The sequence below is a fragment of the Hemitrygon akajei genome, unplaced genomic scaffold, assembly GCF_048418815.1.
Source record: "Hemitrygon akajei unplaced genomic scaffold, sHemAka1.3 Scf000096, whole genome shotgun sequence".
NCBI lineage: Eukaryota > Metazoa > Chordata > Chondrichthyes > Myliobatiformes > Dasyatidae > Hemitrygon > Hemitrygon akajei.
The window spans coordinates 445,939-470,038 of NW_027331982.1; the positions used below are offsets into that span (position 1 = coordinate 445,939).

General features: G+C 45.8%; 3 protein-coding genes across 3 annotated transcripts in view; 1 reads left to right on the forward strand and 2 right to left on the reverse strand.

Annotated features, from left to right (window-relative positions):
- Positions 1 to 14,064, reverse strand: part of LOC140722975 (uncharacterized) — a 32,593-nt gene extending 18,529 nt beyond the window's left edge. Inside the window, exons 1-9 of the mRNA XM_073037598.1 lie at positions 14,034 to 14,064; positions 12,460 to 12,626; positions 11,387 to 11,558; positions 11,223 to 11,288; positions 7,989 to 8,152; positions 5,783 to 5,954; positions 4,643 to 4,809; positions 2,816 to 2,987; positions 2,667 to 2,717 (exon numbers count right to left, since the gene is read on the reverse strand). Of these exons, the coding sequence (XP_072893699.1) occupies positions 2,667 to 2,717; positions 2,816 to 2,987; positions 4,643 to 4,809; positions 5,783 to 5,954; positions 7,989 to 8,152; positions 11,223 to 11,288; positions 11,387 to 11,558; positions 12,460 to 12,626; positions 14,034 to 14,064 (1,162 nt within the window). The remainder of the gene's footprint in view (positions 1 to 2,666; positions 2,718 to 2,815; positions 2,988 to 4,642; positions 4,810 to 5,782; positions 5,955 to 7,988; positions 8,153 to 11,222; positions 11,289 to 11,386; positions 11,559 to 12,459; positions 12,627 to 14,033) is intronic.
- Positions 1 to 24,100, forward strand: part of LOC140722997 (NACHT, LRR and PYD domains-containing protein 3-like) — a 299,766-nt gene that overhangs the window by 62,209 nt on the left and 213,457 nt on the right. The gene's annotated exons all lie outside the window — the stretch shown is intronic.
- LOC140722996 (NACHT, LRR and PYD domains-containing protein 3-like) overlaps positions 1 to 24,100 on the reverse strand; it is a 725,328-nt gene that overhangs the window by 24,933 nt on the left and 676,295 nt on the right. The gene's annotated exons all lie outside the window — the stretch shown is intronic.

Sequence of the window (24,100 nt, forward strand, 5' to 3'; positions counted from 1 at the left end):
TGGGGTCTCACAGTGTGTCGGGGCCCTGTCAGGGTTGTATGGGGTCTCACCGTGTGTCAGGACCGTGTCATGGGTATGTGGGGTCTCACAGTGTGTCGGGGCCCTGTCAGGGTTGTATGGGGTCTCACCGTGTGTCAGGACCGTGTCATGGGTATGTTGGGACTCACAGTGTGTCAGGACCCTGTCAGGGTTGTGTGGGGTCTCACAGTGTGTCGGGGCCCTGTCAGGGTTGTGTGGGGTCTCACAGTGTGTCGGGGCCCTGTCAGGGTTGTGTGGGGTCTCACAGTGTGTCAGGAACCTGTCAGTGGTGTGTGGGGTCTCACAGTGTGTCGGGGCCCTGTCAGGGTTGTGTGGGGTCTCACAGTGTGTCAGGAACCTGTCAGTGGTGTGTGGGGTCTCACAGTGTGTCGGGGCCCTGTCAGGGTTGTGTGGGGTCTCACAGCGTGTCAGGACCCTGTCAGGGGTGTGTCGGATCTCACTGTGTGTCAGGGCCCTGTCAGGGTTGTGTGGGGTCTCACAGTGTGTCAGGAACCTGTCAGTGGTGTGTCGGATCTCACTGTGTGTCAGGGCCCTGTCAGGGTTGTGAGGGGTCTCACAGTGTGTCGGGGCCCTGTCAGGGTTGTGTGGGGTCTCACAGCGTGTCAGGACCCTGTCAGGGGTGTGTCGGATCTCACTGTGTGTCAGGACCCTGTCAGGGTTGTGTGGGGTCTCACAGTGTGTCGGGGCCCTGTCAGGGTTGTGTGGGGTCTCACAGTGTGTCGGGGCCCTGTCAGGGTTGTGTGGGGTCTCACAGTGTGTCAGGAACCTGTCAGTGGTGTGTGGGGTCTCACAGTGTGTCGGGGCCCTGTCAGGGTTGTGTGGGGTCTCACAGTGTGTCAGGAACCTGTCAGTGGTGTGTGGGGTCTCACAGTGTGTCGGGGCCCTGTCAGGGTTGTGTGGGGTCTCACAGCGTGTCAGGACCCTGTCAGGGGTGTGTCGGATCTCACTGTGTGTCAGGGCCCTGTCAGGGTTGTGTGGGGTCTCACAGTGTGTCAGGAACCTGTCAGTGGTGTGTCGGATCTCACTGTGTGTCAGGGCCCTGTCAGGGTTGTGTGGGGTCTCACAGTGTGTCAGGACCCTGTCAGGGGTGTGTGGGATCTCACAGTGTGTCAGGACCCTGTCAGGAGTGTGTGGGGTCTCACTGTGTGTCAGGGCCCTGTCAGGGTTGTGTGGGGTCTCACAGTGTGTCAGGACCGTGTCATGGATGTGTGCAGTCTCGTAGTGGGTCAGAACCTCTTTAGGAGTGTGAGGGTTTTCAGCATGTGTCAGTATCCGGTTAGGAGTGTGGAGTCTCACATCCTGTCAGGACCGTGCCAGGGGTGTGTGGGGTCTCACACTGTTTCAGGATCATACCAGGTGTGTGTGGGGTCTGAGTCCACATCATCCACCATCAGTACCCCGTTCCTGCCTTCTCCACATTTCCCTTGACTCCGCAATCTTTAGGAGCTCTATCTAACTCATTCTTGAAAGCATCCAGAGAATTGGTCTCCACTGCCTTCTGGAGCACAGCATTCCATAGATCCACAACTCTCTGGATGAAAAAGTTTTTCCTGAACTCTGTTCTAAATGGCCTACTCCTTATTGTTAAACTGTGGCCTCTGGTTTTGGTCCACTGACACTGGGAACATGTTTCCTGCCTCTAGCATGTCGAATCCTTTAATAATTATATATGTTTCAATCAGATCCCCTCTCATCCTAGATTCCAATGAATCAGGACCCTGTCAGGCGTGTGTGGTGCATCACAGTCTGTCAGGACTCTGTCAGGGTTATGTGGGATCTCAGTGTGTCAGGAGCTATCAGGAGTGTGGAGGGTCTCACAGTGTGTCAGGATCCTGCCAGAAGTGTTTGGGGTCTCACAGTGTGTCAGGACCCTGTCAGGGGTGTGTGGGGTCTCACAGTGTGTCAGGACCCTGTCAGGGGTGTGTGGGGTCTCACAGTGTGTCAGGATCCTGCCAGGGCTGTGTGGGGTCTCACAGTGTGTCAGAAGCTATCAGGAGTGTGGAGGGTCTCACAATGTGTCAGGACCTGTCAGGGAGTGTGTGTGCTCTCCAGACAACGTATTCGGGTGAAACGGGGAGCGTAGGAAAAAAATCATTGTTGAAATGTTTACTTTAGAGAATGTGACAGTTGGAGAAACAATTTTCTTCAATAATCAGGGAGAGAGTCTGTTCTGTATTCAGAAATAGATGTGGGAATGTCACTGCCGTGACTGTTCCTTCGGCAAACAGCATGAAGAACAGTGAAGAATAAGTTTGCAGGGAAATTGTCGAGATTTACCAAATCCTTAGTGCAGGGAATCGGAAGGGTTGTATTGTCTGAACGTGGACTGGAAAAGCAGTAACTCAGGTGACAGAAACGTGAGCAGTTTGAAAACTTCCTTTGGTACCTTTTGAAAATTAACATCTTTGTCCAAAGAGGAGTGATCCCTTTCAGCAAACTCACCAACTCTGTGTGTGGTTCCTCATACTGTCCTGTGCAAACTCTCCCTCCAGCAAACATTTTTCCCTGTGTCTCACTGTGCGCTGTGTCATGGTGGAACATTTACCCGATTAAATCCCTGTGGCTCAACAACGACATGGCCCTACATAATATCAACCTTCGGTGGAAACAGCGGTTTCTTCACTTACCTTTCAGCTCACTGGGAATCTCCGGTACAGGTCGATGGACCGGAACACAACCTGTTCGGATTTAAACAATTTGACACGTTTCAATTCCTCAAATTATAAGTACATAATGTTTGATTCCAAAATTAAATTAATCTCTGATACTATCTCACCATGTTCCTGTATTTCTTTTAGTATTTTGTCCAACTTTGGGACACCAATCCTCATTTTCACAAAGGTTTCCCACATCACCTTTCGGGCACGGGAGCCTTTCTCCATCACCAGGCTCAGGAGGAGTTTAGAACTGTCCACCCGCTCTCCCTTATCAGCAAGATCAGAGATTATCTGTGAAGAGTAACAGTGAACATATTGGGGACTGACAGATTCACACAGAGAATGAGAAGTAAATGATGTGCTCTGTAACGGGATCACACTGAGCAGTCACCCGGACGGGTGCTGATCCTGTCTGGACATGGACTGTACATTCTGAGTGCACAGCACACGGAGGGACATTCACCGTGAACCTGCTCCACCAGTCAATGAGATCCTGGCTGGTCTGTGAGCACTTCATTGACGTGGCTCCAAATCCATAAATAATTCCTCACCGGATTTGACGGAGCAAAACAGAAATCAAAAAATATCGATCACAGATGAAAGAAATCAGGAAGGTTATTGTATCAGAGTGAGCAGTCTCAGAGAAGTTTGCTGAAAAGATGATGTGATTCATCTCCTCTTTCCGCCGGTGTCCAACATGACAGTGGATTACCGGCTGACACCTGATGCCTTTCCTTTGCCTTTTCCAGTGGAGGTTTATTCAGTGATTACACATTACAACATGGCAATATTCCCCGATCCACACTGTTTGCAGTTACAGATTGTAACAGACTCATCTCCACCCAGAACAGAACACACTCGAGCTCCTGCGGCACCCACTGATGATGTCCCGGTTCCCACTGACATCCTGCCGTCACGCTGCACGGTCTTCCCAAAATAAAATTTGTACCGTATTTTATGACTGAAAAGCTGGGAGTGTTGTGGATAGTGTGGAGGGCTGTCAGAGGTTACAGTGGGACATTGATAGGATGCAAAACTGGGCTGAGAAGTGGCAGATGGATTTCAACCCTAATAAGTGTGAGGTGGTTCATTTTGGTAGATCAAATATGATGGCAGAGTATAGTATTAATGGTAAGACTCTTGGTAGTGTGGAGGATCAGAGGGATCTTGGGGTCCGAGTCCATAGGATGCTCAAAGCAGCTGTGCAGGTTGACTCTGTGGTTAAGAAGGCATACGGTGTATTGGCCTTCATCAATCGTGGAATTGGATTTAGGAGCCGAGAGGTAATGTTGCATATATATTGGACCCTGGTCAGACCCCACTTGGAGTACTGTGCTCAGTTCTGGTCGTCTCACTACAGGAAGGATGTGGCAGCCATAGAAAGGGTGCAGAGGAGATTTACAAGGATATTGCCTGGATTGGGGAGCACGCCTTATGAGAATAGGTTGAGTGACTCGACCTTTTATCCTTGGAGCGACGGAGGATGAGAGGTGACCGGATGGAGCTGTATAAGTTGATGAGAGACATTGATCGTGTGGATAGTCAGAGGTTTTTTCCCTCGGCTGAAATGGTTGCCACAAGAGGACACAGGTTTAAGGTACCGCGGAGTAGGTACAGAGATGTCAGGGGTAGGTGTTTTACTCAGAGAATGGTGAGTGCGTGGAATGGGCTGCCGGCAATCGTTGTTTTTCTATGTTTCTATATCCATTTAAACTCATTTATTGCAACCTCGTTCAATTGTTACCTGCTCCTCTTGCTCTGAACATTCGGCTGCCACTGGGGGTATTTACACCTCTTTCAATCATTGCTTCTGATTCACAGTTTTAAGAATTATATACATTTATTTGTGAAATATTTTTATGCTTTATTATCTGATAAATCAGAGTTACAACACCCATCAGTCCTGTGATGTGTGAAAATTCAAACTCATTCTCCCTCCCACTTACCCGATGTTCCTCTCTACTGAACTGATTCTCGGCCGTTAACGCCAGGCTCAGTCCATGCACCCCTCCTTCCATCGCCTGCTCCAGCATGTCCCGGTAGAAATCCGTCAACTGCAGCAGCCGGAAATCGTCCCAGCTTGCCAGGAGCTCGGTGATCACTGAGCCCGGACCTTTGACAGAAAATGGAGAAAATTAAAGACAATACCAAACACCTATAGGTCAGCAAATTTCTCTCTGGAGCCTGAAGACGCGGTTTCTGTGCAACAGGTGACCGAACACAATCCGAAATAGATGTACTAATGTGTTACTGTTTGAAAGGACAAGTCAGGGAAGGAATTACACAGTGAAAGACAGGACAGTGCAGAGTGCACTGAGAAAGTAGATACAACCCAAAGGAATTTAATTAATTGAAAGTAGTGTCACGTAGAGATAGGGTCATAAAGAAAGCTTTGATAAATTGGATGTTATAAATCTAACTGTTGAGGATAGACACACAAAATGCTGGAGAAATTCAGCAGGCAGTCAGCAATTAAGGAGACGTGTATACAGCCGACGTTTTAGGCCGGGACGCTTCCAGAAACATTGATTTCCATAGCTGCTGACTGACCTGCTGAGATCCTCCAGCATTTTGTCTGCTTTGCTTAGATTACCGGAATCTGCAGATTTTCCCGTCTCTGTTGAGCAGAGAAATTGGCATGTCATGTTGGAGTCGTATGGGTCGTTCGTGAGGTCTGATTTGGAGTATTGCGTGCAGTTCCAACTTGTATCAGCTTTGGAGGCATTCAGTTCTCAGTAATTACATCTGTACTTTTGGACAGGCAGATGGATGTAAGGAAGATGGAGGCACATGGTGTAGGAAGGAGAGATTAGAGTTTGGTTATGTTTGATTTATTTATTAGTTGGGTTCAGCACAATATTATATGCCTAATGGCATATTCCTGTGTTGTATGATTCAATATTAACTGCACATTCACTTACCTTTCAGCTCACTGAGAAACTTTAGTAAATGTTGAGCAGGAATTGGTCGACGGGAAGGATCACAACTTGTTTGAAATTAAACAAATTGAGGAAATCATTTTTGTAAAATTGTAAAGTGTGCTGTGTTGCGATCAAAATTTAAATTAATCTCTGATATTATCTCACCATAAAGCTGGATTTCCTTCAGTATTTTGTCCAAATTTGGGACACCAATCCGCATTTTCACAAAGGTTTCCCACATCACCCTCTGGGCACGGGATCCTTTCTCCATCACCAGGCTCAGGAGGAGTTTAGAACTGTTCGCCCGCTCTCCCTTATCAGCGAGATCAGAGATTTTCTGTGAAGAGTAACGGTGAACATATTGGGGACTGACAGATTCACACAGAGAATGAGAAGTAAATGATGTGCTCTGTAACGGGATCACACTGAGCAGTCACCCGGACGGGTGCTGATCCTGTCTGGACATGGACTGTTCATTCTGAGTGCAGAGCACACGGAGGGACATTCACCGTGAACCTGGTCCACCAGTCAATGAGATCCTGGCTGGTCTGTGACCGCTTCATTGACGTGGCTCCAAATCCATTAATAATTCCTCACTGGATTTGACGGTGTAAAAATGAAATCAGAAAATAACGATCACAGACGAAGAAAGAAGTCAGGAGGGTTTTTATAACAGAGTGAACAGTCTCGGAGAAGTTGCAGAAAAGATTATGTGATTCATCTCCTCAATCCGCCAGTGTCCAACATGACAGCGGATTACCGGCTGACACCTGATGCCTTTCCTTTGCCTTTTCCAGTGGAGGTTTATTCAGTGATTACACATTACAACGTAGCAGTATTCCCCGATTCACACTTTTTGCGTAGAAACATAGAAAACATACAGTATAATACATGACCTTCGGCCCACAAAGTTGTGCCATACATGTCCCTACCTTAGAAATTACTAGGCTTACCTATAGTCCTCTATCTTTCTAAGCTCTATGTACCTATCTAAAAGTCTCTTAACATACCCTACCATACCTGCCTTCACCACCTTTGCTGGCAGCCCATTCCACGCACTCACCATTCTCTGAGTAAAAAAACACTCTTGACATCTCCTCTGTACGTACTCCACAGCACCTTAAACCTGTGTCCTTTTGTAGCTATTTCAGTCCTGCGGAAAAGCCTCTGACTATCCACACGATCAATGCCTCTCATCATCTTATACACCTCTGTCAGGTCACCTCTCATCCTCCGTCACTCCAAGGAGAATAGGCTGAGTTCACTCAACCTATTCTCATAAGGCATGCTCCCCTATCCAAACAACATCCTCGTAAATCTCCTCCACACCCTTTCTATGGCTTCCACATCCTTCCTGTAGTGAGGCGACCAGAACTGAGCACAGTCCTACAGGTGGGGTCTGAACAGAGTCCTATACAGCTGTAACATTACCTCTCGGCTCCTAAATTAAATTACTCTATTGATGAAGGGCAATACACCATACGTCTTCTTAACTACAGGATCAACCTGCGCAGCTGCTTTGAGGGTCCTGAGGTCTTGGACCCCAAGATCCCTCTGATACTCCACGCTGCCAATAGTCTTACCATTAATACTATATTCTGGCATCATATTTGACCTACCAGACTGAACCTCTTCACACTTACCTTGGTTGAACTCCATCTGCCACTTAGTCCAGTTTTGCATTCTATCAATGTCCCGCTGTAACCTCTGACAGCCCTCCACACGATCCACAACACCCCCAACCTTTGTGTCACCAGCAAACTTTCTAACCCATCCCTCCACCTCCTCATCAAGATCATTTATAAAAATCACGAATGGTAATGTCCCAGAACAGATCCCTGAGGCACTCCACGGGTCACCGGCCTCCATGCAGAATATGACCCGTCTAAACCACTCTTTGCCTTATGTGGACAAGCCAGTTCTGGATCCACAAAGCAATGTCCCCTTGGATCCCATGCCTCCTTACTTTCTCAATAAGCCTTGCAATTACAGATTGTAACACAATCATCTTCACCCAGAACAGAACACACTCGAGCTCCGGTGGCATCCACTGATTATGCCCCAGTTCTCACTGACATCCTGCCGTCACACTGTACGCTCTTCCCGATATAATATTCCTGCCATATTTCTATTTAATCACGTTTATTGCAACATCCTAGAACTGTTGCCTACTCCTCTCGCTCTGAACATTGAGCCGCCAGCAGGGGTATTTACAACTCTTTCAATCATTGGTTGAGATTCACATTTTTAAATATTATATATACTTCTTTGTAATTTGTTTTTATACTTTGACATCCTGATGAAACAGAGTTCCGACACCCATCAGTCCTGTGATGTGTGAAAATTCAAACCCTTTCTCCCTCCCACTCACCCGATGTTCCTCTCCGCTGAACTGATTCTCGGCCGTTAACTCCTGGCTCACTCCGTGCACCCCTCCTTCGATCGCCTGCTCCAGCCTGTCCCGGTAGAAGTCCGTCAACTGCAACAGCTGGATATCGTCACAGATTGCCAGGAGCTCGGTGATCACTCTCAGATCTGTGAAGGAAAATGGGGAAAACTAAAGACATTATCGAACACCTAATGGACCGCAAATTTCTCTCTGGAGCCTAAAGACGGGGTTTCTGTGCAGCACGTCGCCGAACAAAATCCGAAATAGACACACTAATGTGTTACAATTTGGAAGGACAGATCAGAGAAGGAATTTCACAGCGAAAGACAGGGCAGTGAGTAGTGCTCTGAGGAACCTGGATACGACCCCAAGGATTTTAATTGATTTTAATTAATTGATTTAATTAATTGGCGGATTGAGGAGATGAATCACATCATCTTTTCTGCAACTTCCCTGTGACTGCTCACTCTGTTATAAAAACCTTCCTGAATTCTTTCCTCATCTGTGATCGTTATTTTCTGATTTCTGTTTTACACCGTCAAATCCGGTGAGGAATTATTTATGGATTTGGAGCCACGTCAATGAAGCGGTCACAGACCAGCCAGTGGTGTCACGTTGAGTTAGGAGTGTAAAGAAATGTTTGATACACTGGATTTTATAAATCCAACCGTGAGTAGAGACATACACAAGCTGCTGTAAGGATTCAACAGTTCAGGCAGCAACGATGGAAATGTGTATACAGTCTATGTCATGGGCCGAGACCCTTCTGAAAACGTCAACACTTTACTCTTTCCCATAGCTGATGTCTGGCCGCTGAGTTCCTCAAGCATCTTGTGTGTGATGTTTAGAATTCCCGATTCTACAGATTTTATCATCTCACAGTGTGTAAGGACCCTGTCAGGTGTGTGGGGGGTCCCACAGTGTGTCAGGACCCTGTCAGGTGTGTGGGGGGTCCCACAGTGTGTCAGGACCCTGTGAGGGGTGTGTGGGGTCTCACAGTGTGTCAGGACCCTGTCAGGGGTGTGTGGGGTCTCACAGTGTGTCAGGACCCTGTCAGGGGTGTGTGAGGTCTTACAGTGTGTCAGGACCCTGTCAGGTGTGTGTGGGGTCTCACAGTGTGTCAGGACCCTGTCACGTGAGTGTGGGGTGTCACAGTGTGTCAGGACCCTGTCAGGTGAGTGTGGGGTCTCCATTCAATGTACTCGGTTTTGATAGGGAGTGTAGGAAAACATTGATTGTGGACATATTTACTTTAGAGAATGTGATAGTGGTAGAAATGATGTTCTCCAATTATCGGGGAGTGTTTCTGCTTCATATTCAGAAATGGGTGTGGGAATTTCACTGTTGTGTCTGTTCCCTCGGCAAACAACATGAGGAATAGTGAAGAACAAGCTTGCAGCAATTTACCAAATCCATGTTGCTGGGAAAGTGTGGGGTTTCATTCAGCGGATGTGGACTGGAACTACATTGACTGAAGTGACAGAGGCATGAGTAGTTTGTAAACTTCCTGATTTGTCTATCTCTGGTCCCATGTTTAAATTATCATCTTTGGGATTTGTTCTTGTAAATGAGAGACCCTAAACCAAGGTTTTGGCCGAGATTCCCTATATTTATGTTAAGAGCTTCGAATAATCAGATAAAACATGGTCTGATGCAATATTAGTAAGTTTTGTGATATTTGTCTTTCCTACGCTCTGTCCTGTGTTAAATGTGTAGCTGTGTGTTCCAACTCAGTCTGCGATGATGGAGCCTTACAATCTCTTGAGCCCATGCTCTGCCCTGGGCTCCATTTTCACAGACGTGATGGGCTTATGGATGTAGTGAGCTTCCCATCCAGACGGTCACAATTTAATTAATTGCAATATTATTTATAGATATTTTCAGTCCTTTCCACCTTCCTTGCCGTGATCCCACAACCCTCGGTTTCCCTGTCCTAATTCCCATCTCTCACCCTTCCACAGTGCCCATCACACAACACCAGCAGACAGGAATTTCAGCTTCTGTGGACTGAGCTGAGGAATATGTCCCCCAATCTCACCCTCTCTAAACTGTAGCAATGTTTGCACTAGGGAGTGCAGATGTGATCACAGCGGGGTTCATCTGCTGCTCTGTGGTTGAACAGACCAGTTGGGATGTTACCTGCTTTTCTAATTAAAGTGATGCTATTATTACTATTCTGTGACTGGAACTTCAGTGGACGCCCAGCTCTAAGAGAAGATAATCTGCGGGAACTGAGGGAGTTTAGAAAATGGTTAAGGATGAGCCTGTTCAGGAGGGGGCAGTGACTGGCAAGAGAAGGTTTTGACTTTTTGGTGTGAAGAAATATATGTATTTTTTTCCATTCTCCAGATCGCCCCTTCTCCACTCATACTCCGGTGGGGATCTGTAGTTTCAGGCCTCGGAGCGGTGTGACCACTTTCCTCAAACTCGCCAGCTCTCTGCCTCTTTCCTCAAAATGTCCTTTGAAAACTCTCCCTCTGGTAAACACATTTCCCTGTGTCTCACTGTGTTCTCTGTCACAGTACCAGTATTTACCTGGTCAGATCCTCATGGCTCAACAACTGAACCGCCTGATGCAAATTACAACCGTTGGTGGAAACAGAGGTCAAGTTTCAACTTGATGAACTCTGCTTCAGCCTCATCTGGGCCATTGCGTACCGTTCCGATCGCCTCACTACCGGAGGGATGTTGAGGCTTTAGAGAGGGTGCAGAAGAGGTTTACCGGGATGTTGCCTGCTTTAGAGGGCATGTGCTATCATGAGAGCCTGGATAAGTTTGGAATGTTTTCTCTGAATCATCAGAGATTGAGGGAGCTCTGACAACTATCCAAAATTATGAGACTTAGATAGAGTGGGCAGAGAGAGTCAGTCTCCTGGGTTTGAAATATCTGTTACTAGAGGGCGTGCAGTGAAGGTGAGCGGGGTTTGGATTAAGGGGGATGTGAGTGGTAGTGTTTTTTTTTAAATCAGAGAGTCGTGGATGCCTGGAACGCACTGCCTGGTAAGGTGGTAGAGGCAAATTGTTTGAGACTTCTAAGACACATTTGGACAGGCACATGGATGTTAGGAGGATGGAGGCAGATGGACATGGTGAAGGAAGGAGAGATTAGAGTTTGGGTTTGTTTGATTTATTTCTTAGCTGTTTCGGCACAATATTATTTGCCTAATGGCTTATTCCTGTGTTATACTTTTCAATGTTCAATGCACGTTCACTTACCTTTCAGCTCACTGAGAATCTTTAGTAAAAGTTGAGCGGGAATTGGTCGATGGGAAGAATCACAACCTGTTTGAATTTAAACAAATTGAGGAAATCATTTCTGTCAAATTGTAACGTGTACTGTATTCAATCCAAATTTGAGTTCATCGCTGATATTATCTCACCATGTTCCTGTATTTCCTTCAGTATTTTGTCCAACTCTGGAACACCAATCCGCATTTTCACAAAGGTTTCCCACATTACCCTCGGGGCACGGGAGCCTTTCTTCATCACCAGGCTCAGGAGGAGTTTAGAACTGTCCGTCCGCTCTCCCTTATCAGCGAGATCAGAGATTTTCTGTGAAGAGTAACGGTGAACATATTGGGGACTGACAGATTCACACAGAGAATGAGAAGTAAATGATGTGCTCTGTAACGGGATCACACTGAGCAGTCACCCGGACGGGTGCTGATCCTGTCTGGACATGGACTGTACATTCTGAGTGCAGAGCACACGGAGGGACATTCACCGTGAACCTGGTCCACCAGTCAATGAGATCCTGGCTGGTCTGTGACTGCTTCATTGACGTGGCTCCAAATCCATAAATAATTCCTCACCGGATTTGACGGTGTAAAACAGAAATCAGAAAATAATGAGCACAGATGAAGGAAGAAAACAGGAGGGCTTTAACAGAGAGAGTTGCAGAGAAGTTTCAGAAAATACGACGTGATTCATCTCCTTAATGCGCCAGTGTCCAACATGACAGCGGATTACCGGCTGACACCTGATGCCTTTCCTTTGCCTTTTCCAGTGGAGGTTTATTCAGTGATTACACATTACAACATGGCAGTATTCCCCGATCCACACTGTTCGCAGTTACGGATTGATACACTATCATCTCCACTCAGAACAGAACACACTCGAGCTCCTGTGGCACCCACAGATGATGTCCCGGTTCTCACTGACATCCTGCCATCACGCTGCACGTTCTTCCCAAACCGAAACTTCCTGTCAAATTTCAAATACTGTAAGCCCACACAACTCAACTCACTCTGAACATTGAGCAGCTACCCACCAGTCCGCTGGGTCTTTTCACCCCTTTCTATCACTGGTGCAGTTTCACATATTTGTGATTGTATGTACAGTATTTATTTCCCAGTTGTTCCTTTATCTAATGTAATATCTGATGAGTCAGAGTTCCGGCACCCATCAGTCCTGTGATGTGCAAAAATTCAAACTCATTCTCCCTCCCACTCACCTGATGTTCCTTTACACTGAACTGATTCTTGGCCATTAACGCTAGACTCACTCCATGTACCCCTCCTTCTATTGCCTCCTCCAGCCTGTCCCAGTAGAAGTCCGTCAGCTGCAGCAGCTGGAAATCGTCCCAGCTTGCCAGGAGCTCTGTGACCGCTGAGCTCGTACCTGTGAAGGAAAATGGGGAAAATTAAAGAAATTGCCGACCCCATATTGGGCAGCAACTGTCTCTCTGGAACCTAAAGGTGGTGCGCCAGGTCACCAAACACAGTCCAAAATATATATGTAAACATGAGGAAATCTGCAGGTGCTGGAAATTCAAGCAATACACACAAAAATGCTGGTGAACGCAACAGGCCAGGCAGCATCTATCGAAACGTCTAAGAACAGTCGACGTTTCGGGGCGGGACCCTTCGTCAGGACTAACTGAAAGAAGAGATAGTAAGAGATTTGAACGTGGGACGGGGAGGGGTGATCTGAAATGATAGGAGAAGACAGGAGGGGGAGGGATGGAGCTAAGAGCTGGAAAGTTGATTGGCAAAAGGGATACCAGGCTGGAGAAGGGAGAGGATCATGGGACGGGAGGCCTTGGGAGAAAGAAAGGGGGAGGGGAGCCCAGAGAGTGGAGAGCAGGTAAGGAGTTATAGTGAGAGGGACAGAAGGAGAAAAAAGTGGGAGAGAGTAAAAAAAGGGGAAAATAATAATTAATAAATAAATAAACAAACAAACAAACAAGGGACGGGGTATGAAGGGGAGAAGAGGCATTAACGGAAGATAGAGAAGTCAATGTTTACGAACGGAAGGAGGGGCATTAATGGAAGTTAGAGAAGTCAATGTTTATGAAGGGGAGGGGGGGTGACTTTAACTTCCGTCTCTTCCTTCTCTGTCATCTCACTCTACCCAGTCCCTTCACAAATATTTTGTGAAGTGCGGATATTGAATTAAACCCAGACACGGAGTCAAGACAATATTTATAAATGAAAACAATCCGCTGGCATACCCGTGTCCTTTCCCGATGCTGACGTCACTGGAACTCCTCCACTGCTCGCTCTGTTATCCATTTTGAGGACAGTTTTGATCAGATTTTGCTGCTTTCTAACAAACAAAATTAACAGGATGCTCAGACATTATTTGAAGTGTAAATGAAAACACTTTTTCTTTTTTTTAACTGTGTTGCACTATTCCAAACATCGTGGGCCTATTCACCGAACACTTGACATGGCCTGATATACCTGCGCCCATCCACTCACAGTCTCATGATGCCCATTTCCACGCTCTCCATCGATTGTACACTAAGCCAGGATTTTCCAGGGTATCTACTTGCTATATTGCAGGCAATTCCCTTTTAGGAATCAATTTTGTGTCCTGGACCGGGGGGTGATGTGTCAATGGAATGGCAAGCCAGGTTGAGCAGACGGCGCCCACTGCCTTGGTCCTCCTACCACTGGTGGCGCTGTGGTGAGTAATGGATAACTGTTACAGCAGAGTGGGCTGAAACATTTCTGCTGACCAATGGGACATCTACTCCTCTCGTCACTGAATTACACAGATTTCTCAGTCACACCTGATTCTCACCGTCTCCTTTCAGTTTAACATCATATGGCATTGACGCTTCTTGCAATATACAGTATGGGTCTATATAGAAACCCTCTGACATCCTGAACAATGCAAAATCACCCATAACTTCGCGACATTTTGTCCTGAAGCACAATAGTTTTTCCAGTAGGGCTTTAAGACCATAATTAATGTCTAAACTCCGGTCAAGATTTCTATGAATATTTCGATGGCTGTTATCAGAGTTACATGACGCTTGTTAAACACAATGTTGACCCACCATACATTCAAAACAGCAAACTGCCAAAAACGTATTTAAAATAAATAAACAAAATACTGGAATTATTCAACAAACAGTTTAAAAAGTAGGCAGCAGAGTGAAAGTGCTTTGGCTCAACGGGCTTCGGCGTTAACAGGACAAGGTGAGGCAGTTGTTGATTTCAAAAGGAAGTAGAATGTGTGTGAGGCCGGATCTCTGTGGTCGGTGTCAGATGTGGGAGGTCCAGGAGTCCCCCAGCGTCACAGACGGCCGCATCTGCACCCAGCGCATCGGAGATGCAACTCCCAAGGGACTATATTAGGGAACTGGAGATGCAGCTTGATGACGTTCATCTGGTCAAGGAGAGTGAGGAAGTGATAGAGAGGAGTTACAGACAGGTGGTCACTCTGGGGCCATGGGGACAGAGAAATGGTTCATAGTCAGGAGACAGAAAGGGAAGAGTCAGGTACTAGAGAGTACCCCTGTGGTTGTCCCCCTTGACAATAAATACTCCTGTTTGAGTACTGTTGGGGGGTGGGGGGACAGCCTACCTGGGGGAAGCGGCAGTGGTTGTGCTTCTAGCACAGAGTCTGGCCCTATGGCTCAGAAGGGTAGGGAAAGGAAGAGGTAGGCAGTAGTGATAGGGGACTCTATAGTCATGGGGTCAGACAGGCGATTATTTGGACACAGGAAAGAAACTCGGATGGTAGTTTGCCTCCCAGGTGCCAGGGTCTGGGATGTTCCTGATCACGTCCAAGATACCCTGCAGAGGGTGGGAGAACAGCCAGAGGTCGTGGTACATATTGGTACCAATGACATAGGTAGGAAAAGGGAAGAGGTCCTGAAAGAAGACTACAGGGAGTTAGGAAGTTGAAAAGCAGGACCTCAAAGGTAGTAATCTCGGAATTACTGCCTGTGCCACACAACAGTGAGAATAGGAATAGAATGAGGTGGAGGATAAATGTGTGGCTGAGGGAATGGAGCAGGGAGCAGGGATTCAGATTTCTGGAACATTGGGACCTCTTTTGGGGCGGGTGTGACCTGCAGAAAAAGGACAGGTTGCACTTGAATCCCAGGGGGACCAATATCCTGGTGGGCAGATTTGATAGAGCTGTTGGGGAGGGTTTAAACTAGTTTGGCAGGGGGGTGGGATTCAGAATGTGAGTGCAGGGATTAAGGTAGAAGGACAAGGGCATGATGCTAAGAGTTCTGAGTTGATGAGAAAGGACAGGCAGGGGAAGAAACATAATTATAGCCTGTTAAAGTGTTGAAATGAGTCTATTTCAATGTTAGGAGTATTAGGAACAAGGAGGATGAACTTTGAGCATGGATTAGTACGTGGAACTACGATGTTGTGACCGTTACTGAAACTTGGTTGGAGGAAGGGCAGGATTGGATGATGCAGGTCCCGGGGTTCATGTGTTTTAAAAGGAATAGGATGGGAGGTAGTAAAGGGTGGCGGGAGTCGCATTACTGGTCAGGGATAGTATCACGGCTATAGAAAGGGAGGACGCTGCAGAGGGAGTGTCCACTGAGTCATTCTGGGTGGAAGACAGAAATAGGAAGGGATCAGTCACTGTGCTGGGAGTAGTCTACAGGCCCCCAAATAGCCCTTGGGACACCGAAGAGCAGATAAGTAGGAAGATTTTAGAATGGCGCACAAAATACCAGGTAGTAGTTAAGGGTGATTTCAACTTCCCTCATATTGACTGGCACCTCTTGAGTGCAAGGGGGATAGATGGGGCTGAAATTGTTAGGTGTGTTCAAGAAGGATTCCTGACACAGTATGTGGACTGGCCGACGAGAGGAGAGGCTATACTGGATCTAGTTCTGGGTAATGAACCTTGTCAGCTGGCAGACCTCTTGGTGGGGGAGCATTTTGGTGAGAGTGACCACAACTCCCTTAGCTTCAGAATAGCTACGGAAAGGGATAAAGTCAGACGAAATGGTAAAGTGCTTAACTGGGGAAGGGCTAACTTTGAAGGGATGAGGCAGGAACTAGCAAGAGTAAATTGGAAACAAATGTTCAAATGGGAAAGCACAGAAGGAATGTGAGAGACTTTTAGGGACCACTTGAGCTGCGTTCAGGATAGGTTTGTCCCACTGAGGCAAGGAAAAAATGGTAGGAAAAGGGAACCGTGGCTGATGAAACATGTGAGGCAACTCGTCAAGAAGAAAATGAAGCATATGTTAGATTTAAGAAGCAGGAAGTAGGAGAGGCTTATGAGAAATATAGGGTAGCCAGGAAGGAGTTAAAGAAAGTTCTTGGGAGAGTTAGAAGGGGGCATGAGAAGGCCTTCGCATGTAGGATTAAGCAGCACCCCAAGGCGTTCTATGCATATGTGAAGAACAGTAGGATGACGAGAATGAAGGTGGGACCGCTAAAGGATAAAGAGGGTAACATGTGCCTGGAGGTGGAGGAGGTTGTGGAGATCCTAAATGAATACTTCCCTTCAGTATTCACAAGTGAAAAGGATCTTGATCAGTGTGAGGTCGAAATAGAGCAGGCCTGTGTGCTGGACAATGTGGAGATTAAGGAAGAAATTCAAGATTGATAAATCCCCAGGGCCGGATATGATACACCCCAGGTTGTTGCGGGAATTGAGAGGAGAGATTGCTGGAGCATTAGCTATGATCTTTGAATCCTCGTTGGCTACAGGGGAAGTGCCTGAGGACTGGAGAATGGCAAATGTATTTCTCTTGTCTAAAAAAGGTAATAGGGAGAAACCTGGGAACTATAGACCGGTGAGTCTTCTGTCGGTGGTCTGAAAACTGCTGGAAAGGATTCTTAAGGATAGGATCTACGAGCATTTGGAGAAGTACAGTCTACTCATGGATAATCAATATGGCTTTGTGAAGGGAAGATCATGCTTCACGAGCCTGATTAAGTTTTTTGAAGAGGTAACAAAAGAAACTGATGAGGGTAGGGCAGTAGATGTGGTCTACATGGACTTTAGCAAGGCATTTGACAAGGTCCCTCATGAGAGACTCATCCACAAGGTCATGAGGCACGGGATAAGTGGAACCTTGGCTGTTTGGATAAAAAAATGGCTTAAAGGAAGAAAGCAGAGGTTAGTTGTGGAAGGAAAGTATTCTGCCTGGAGGTCGGTGACTAGTGGAGTGCCGCAGGGAGCTGTGCTGGGACCCCTGCTATTTGTGATTTTTATAAATGACCTGTATGTAAAGGTGGAAGGATGGGTGAATAAGTTTGCTAATGACATGAAGATTGGAGGAGTTGTGGATGGACCTGTAGGTTGTCGAAGATTTACAAGAGGATATAGACAGGCTGTAGAGTTGGGCAGAAAAATGGCAGATACAGTTCGATCTGCATAAGTGTGAGGTGATGCATTTTGAAAGGACAAACCAGAAGACTGAGTAAAGGATTAATGGTCAGTTACTTAAGAGTGTGGATGAACAAAGGGACCTTGGGGTTCGAATCCATACATCCCTCAAGGTCACTGCACAGGTTGATAGGGTAGTTAAGAAGGCCTATGGGATGCTAGGCTTCATTAACGGGGGGATTGAGTTCAAGAGTAGAGAGGTCATGGTGCAACTCTACAAATCTCTGGTGAGACCGCACTTAGAGTTTTGTGTTCAATTCTGGTCACCTCATTATAGGAAGGATGTGGAAGCTATGGAGAGGGTGCAGAGGAGATTTACCAGGATGTTGCCTGGTTTGGAGAACAATTCATATGAAGCTAGGTTAGCAGAGCTGGGGCTTTTCTCTTTGGAGTGTAGAAGAATGAGAGGGAACTTGATAGAGGTCTACAAGATCATGAGAGGCATAGACAGGGTGGATAGTCAGTACATGTTTCCTAGGGCACCAATAGCAAACACCAGAGGCCATATGTACAAAATTAAGGGAGGGAAGCTAAGGGGAGACATAAGGGTAAGTTTTTTTTTACACAGAGGGTTGTGAGTGCCTGGAATGACTTGCCAGCGTTGGTGGCGGAGGCTAAAACGTTAGGGGTATTTAAGAGCATCTTGTACAGGCGGATGGGTGAAAGAAAAATAGAGTGTTTTGGGGTAGTGTGGGTTTAGTACTTTTTTTAAAGGATTATATGGGTCGGAACAACATGGAGGGCTGTAGTGTTCTATGGTTCTATGGTTCAAACAAAAAACACACACGAATCCATTAATCCACCATATTGAACTGGCAGAAACACTAGAAATATTACCGTAATAAAACACCATAACATTTCCCTGTGTTGGTTTTCTTCTTACCTGGTGCTAGACTCCTGCGAATCCGAGTATCTGAATTTTATAGGCCCTAACAGTAAGTGAACACACCCTAAGCTATGTCCAGTTGATAAACGCTCATAAACCTGAACTTCAGCCTATTCAGCATGTAACGCCACACCTTGTTCCACAACGCTTATGTTAAATCACACTCATGTTCTTTGAATACGTCTTTCTAACAAGTGGTCCGAGCCAGAATTAATATGTTTCTCTAGAATATTTGATCTGTTTCAGAAAGAAAGAACAACCTGCATCCTGGTCCGCTTCTGTTGATGTCATTTATCGTTCAGCTTGGGACTAGTTTATTGTCAGATTATAAGCCCCAGAGACACTCAGGGCAAAGATCGCTGTGGGTTTATTGCACAGAGACAGCAGAAGGAAGGGCGCTCTCAACTCTGACGGAATATTATTCATTTGGAATAATGTTCACTTTTGAACAGGAGGCATTCCCTTTCTCCAGATTTTACTGTGCCCCCCCCCCCCCCCCGGCCTGGAGCTGACTTCAAGGTCACCCTGTTTATAAAGAGACATCTTTAACGGTTATCCACAGTTGCCCATTACAGTAATGAGCTGTTCCGGGAGGAACTCTGCCGAAATAACCACCCCCTGAGATATAGTGAAATTCGACAGCAAGATAAGAACTCCCTTCTCCATCAGTTTCTTGCTCATTGTCTGGAAACAGGTTACCACATCACAGCAGTAATCTTCTAAAATTATGATCATTTCCCGCTGGCGAATTTGCCTGGCAACCAATTTACTTCACATATACATCAACCAGCATCGCATTTATTTTACAAATACTTGCACCGTTTTTCCTCTGAGTATGATTGGGGGAAAGAAAAAAACATTAAATTTACTGTGTTTCTTAACTGTCAGAGTGTGCTGCTGGTATGTTGAATTAGTGACAGAACATTCACCCCCTCAGTCCTGTTCCGTCATTCTCTATAATCACAGCAGGACAATGATGTCAGTGACACATCCCTGCGACCGTCTGGAACACTTCACTCCCTTGTCTGTCAAGACTCTCACCGCTGCGGAATTAAACTCATTGAAAATAATCCCTGCTTCGCGTTTCCTTTGAGGAAGAGAATTCCAAACACACACAAGTTCCACCACATAGAGTGTGGAATTAGTAACAGGACATTCGCCCACTCATCCTGTTCTGCCACTCTCTATGGTCACAACTGGACTGAGATCACAGTGGAACATCCCTGCGACCGCCTGCAACACTTCACTCCCTTGTCTGTCCAGAAACTGTGCTTTGCGGAATTAAACACATTGAAAAAGAACCCTCTGCTTCTCATTTCCTTTGAAAACAGTTCCACCTCATAAAAATAACCTCATCTACCTTCACCTGTTTCAGCTTCCCCTGGAACAGCAACTGATAGTATTGATACGGTAGAAAAACTAGAAATAATTACCGTGACAAGTGGGGTTATTGAAACACCATAACACAGCCCAGTACAGTCCCTGTTCTTATCTGGTGCTGGACTCCTGAGTCTGGTTTGACCGAATCCAAGTATCTGAATTTTATGTCCCTAACAGTAAGTGAACACACCTTGAGCAATGTCCAGTTGATAAACGCTCATAAACCTGAGCTTCAGTCTATTCACCATGTAACGCCACACCTTGTTCCACAACTCTTGTAGTGAAAAACGCAAAAACTCGTTTCTAACATGTGGTTCGAGCCAAAAGAACGACTTCAGTGCGTGACCTTTCTCTCGACAATTTGATCTGCTCCAGGGAGGGAGCACAACCCACATCCTGATTCGGTTCTGTTGGTGTCGTCCCTTTGATTTATTGTTCACCTTGTGACCAGTTTATTGTTGGATTATAAACTCCAGCGACAGCTCAGGGCAAAGATCGCTGTGGGCTTATTGCACAGAGAGAGAAGGAAGGGCGCTGTCAACTCTTGTAACATATGGAGTCTTTTATATTTTTTTCGCTTTGAACACTGGCATTCCCTAGCATTCAGCCTGTTTAGAAAGAACCATTTTTAACAGAAGTCCGCAGTTGGTCCATCACAGTAATGGGCCGATTGTGGAGCAACTGTGCCGAGATAACCATCTCCCAGCGATGACAACCGGTCAAAGTCAACAGCGAGATGAGAACGCCCTTCCCCTTCAGTTTATTGCTCACTTACTGGAAACAAGTTGCCTGTCCATAATCTTTATTCTGCGGAATTAAGCACATTGAAAGAAATTTCTGCTTCTCTTTCCCTTTGAGGAAGAGAAATCCAAAACACGCTAGTTCTACCTCAGAAAAATAACCTGATCTGTCTTCATCTGTTTCATCTCCCCATTTTTAGGAAACGTGTTCTCCGCATTCCTGTCTAGACTCCATGTGATATTCAACGTCCCCAGCAAGGGCTCAACTCAAAGGATCTAACCACCAGTGGAAAAAGTCTCCTCACCTCCTAAATAACAGCAAATGCAATCAACTCCCCATCTTAGTCGATTGCCAGCGAATACAGCGCAGAGATCAGCGTTGGAGCGGACGGACAATCGCAGCGGAAGCCCCCCGGACATGTACTCCGTGGCCACATTATTAGGTACCGGGGGTTCCGAGTAATGTGCCCAATGAGTGTAAACTTTGCTATTTTTATCTACGGACATTGAGAATTACCACAATATCTGTTAATATAAATATCACTGCTGGAAGTACCTCGTCATCCCTATAAAAACAACATATACAGAATAATCGAGCACCCAGATCTGTAAAGCCGTGCGATTTCAATGATAATATTGATAGAACAAAAGAACACCACCACCACAGCACAGTACAGGCCCTTCAGCCCTCCATGTTGTGCTATCTCATGTAATCCTTTCAAAAGTACTAAATCCACACTACCCCATAATCCTCCATTTTATTGATCTGGTAGAAATATTAGAAATATTGCCTTTACAAGTGGAGTTATTAAAACACCATAACACTGCCGAATACAGTCCATGTTCCTACCTGATGCAGAACTCCTGAGTCTGGTTTCAGGGATTCCGAGTATCTGAATTTTATGGTCCTAACAGTAAGTGAACACACGCTGAGCAATGTTCAGTTGATAACACGCTCGTAAACATGAACTTCACCCTATTCAGCATGTAACGCCACACCTTGTTCCACAACGCTTAAAGTGAAAAACTTTAAAATCACTGACTGGAAACAAATTGCAGGATCACAGCGCCACTATATGAAATTCAGACCATTTCCCGCAGGTGAATTTGCCTGATATCGCATTTACTTCACACATACATCAACCGTTTTTCATCAATGAGCGATGGAAAAACTCGAAACATTAAATTCACGGGGTCTCTTATTTGGCGAAGGTTGTTGCTGGCATATTGAATTAGTCGCAGGATATTCGGCTATTTCTATTTCAGGAAATAGCATGCAGGATAGAGAGAGGTGAATACGTTGATGTTGGGTACTTGGACTTTCGAAAGGCCTGTGACAAGGTGCCACACTCGAGGATGCTTAGCAAGCTAGGAGACCATGGTATTACAGGAAAGATCCCAGCATTGATAAATCGGTGCCTGCTTGGAAGGAGGTCTTATGGTCTTATGGAAATGCAGCTTCCCTGGAGGTGGAGGAAAGAGGTGGAAGAGGCAGTGGGAAGACATGTTTTGTCAGGTCTGAAAACGAGCTGAATGTACCATAACCTTCAGACTGAATCAGAAAACCGTTCTGAGGGTATTTGAATTGTCAGAAGCAGGGGAGATGTGATCACATGTGCAGAGGGCAGGGGTTGTGTCTCCATCGGACCGTCAGTGAGATGGCTCCAGTTATAACGTGCAGGGATGAAAGCACAGTGTTTGGGGTCTGATTTAATCACTGATTCTGACACAGTGAGAGGGTTAGTTTTGCTGTAAGGAAGCAACATTAATGGAAGAAGACAAAGGAACTTTATCAATTGCCAGTTGTTTAGTTGAAGTGTCCAATCCTTGACAGAAACAGTTATTCCCAGTGGTGACAAAGGGGGTTCAGTCTGGTTTATTTCAGGTTGGAAAGGGGTGTGGAGTTTTGAAATCAATGCCTTGCAGTTCCACCATCGTTAATTTAGCATGTCCGGAGCGGTGGATCACACAGCACGGAAACAGGCCTTTGGCCGGCCATACCTGTTCTGACCATCCACTCACTGTCTACACTGGTCCCATTTATCAGCACTTGGTTCATAGCCGACTGTATCTCGGCAGTTTCAATGTTCATCAGGATTATTCCCTGGATCACTTCTTGAATGATGGATCAACATGAGGTTCTCGCCAGTTCTCCCGGAGTTTGGTTGTGGCTAGGCAGGTCACAAATATATTGGTCAAGGCCCCACTAATCTCTTCACTTGCCTCTCTCTGTATCTTGGGGAATATCCCATCAGGGCCTGGAGACTTATACGCCTTAATGCACTTTAAGAGACTCAACACTGTCTCCTCCTTTATTTCAGAATGCCTGAGCATACTAGTACTCTCCACACTGATCTCCCTATCCTCCGTGTCTTTCTCCTTGGTAAATACCGATGTAAGTTACTCATTAAGGACCCGCACACATTTTCGAGGGCTCTGTTTGATTCGACCTTCCTGAGCTTTCAATACTTTTCCTTTTCCTGCTTGACTAAATTCCTCACTTCTCATGATATTTAAGGGTCTCTGATGCTGCCAATCTCATCATTTCTTCATACTGGAATATACCCATCCTATACTCCGTGCAGATAGACTTTAAACACCCTCCACATGTCAGATGTGGACTTGCCAGAAACAGTTGTCTCCCATTAACTCTCCATAGTTCTTGCTTAGTGAATTCGTAATTCACCCTAATCCAATTCTTTACTCTCCCGCAAAGTCTACACTTTCCTTCTATTTCGTTCTCTTAAACTTAAGGAGTTCTGCCCTAACCTTTCACTCACCAAATGGTTGGGTATGGAGCTAGCATAATCACCCAACATCAGTTTCAGTACAGCTCCTGCATTTGTCGGACTATCTACATACTGATTTAAGATAACATCCTAGATAGAAAAAATAGTTGAAGCTAGTGAATCGGGGAGCTTTCAATAATCAAAAGACGGCAATTAAAAAGGAATCAGCAGATAAAAGGTGAAATATAAAGGCAAGCTAGCTAACGATATAAAATAAGATACCAAAATAAAGTATCATGATGAAGCACAGTAATGTATCATATTCAATCGTGATTAATATGCATAGAATCTAACATGGTCTGACCTCAATATTCCCAGTAATTACTATTTTTGCCACTGCGTGGATCAACCATTGCTCTGAGCCGGAAATTTTCACACGGCCTGAAAAAAGCACATCTTAGATTGTGTGTTTTTGTAATGCACAGCTATGAATATTTAGAATGGACTGACAAAAATATATACTTTTGTCTTATCTATTAGTGGAAGGATATGATAAATTATAGTGCAACAAAGAAAAACTCTCAGATTTTATTAATTTTTTTCCAGCTTCATTATAATCCATCTGCGCTGCAACAAAGGCTCCGTGATGCGAGCATTTTAATCACAGTGCAGCCGCACACCGGCGCAGCTCAGAAGGGACAGTGACCGTCTCTCTCTCCAGGTTACCCCAAACTGCCTTTTCAGCGACAACCT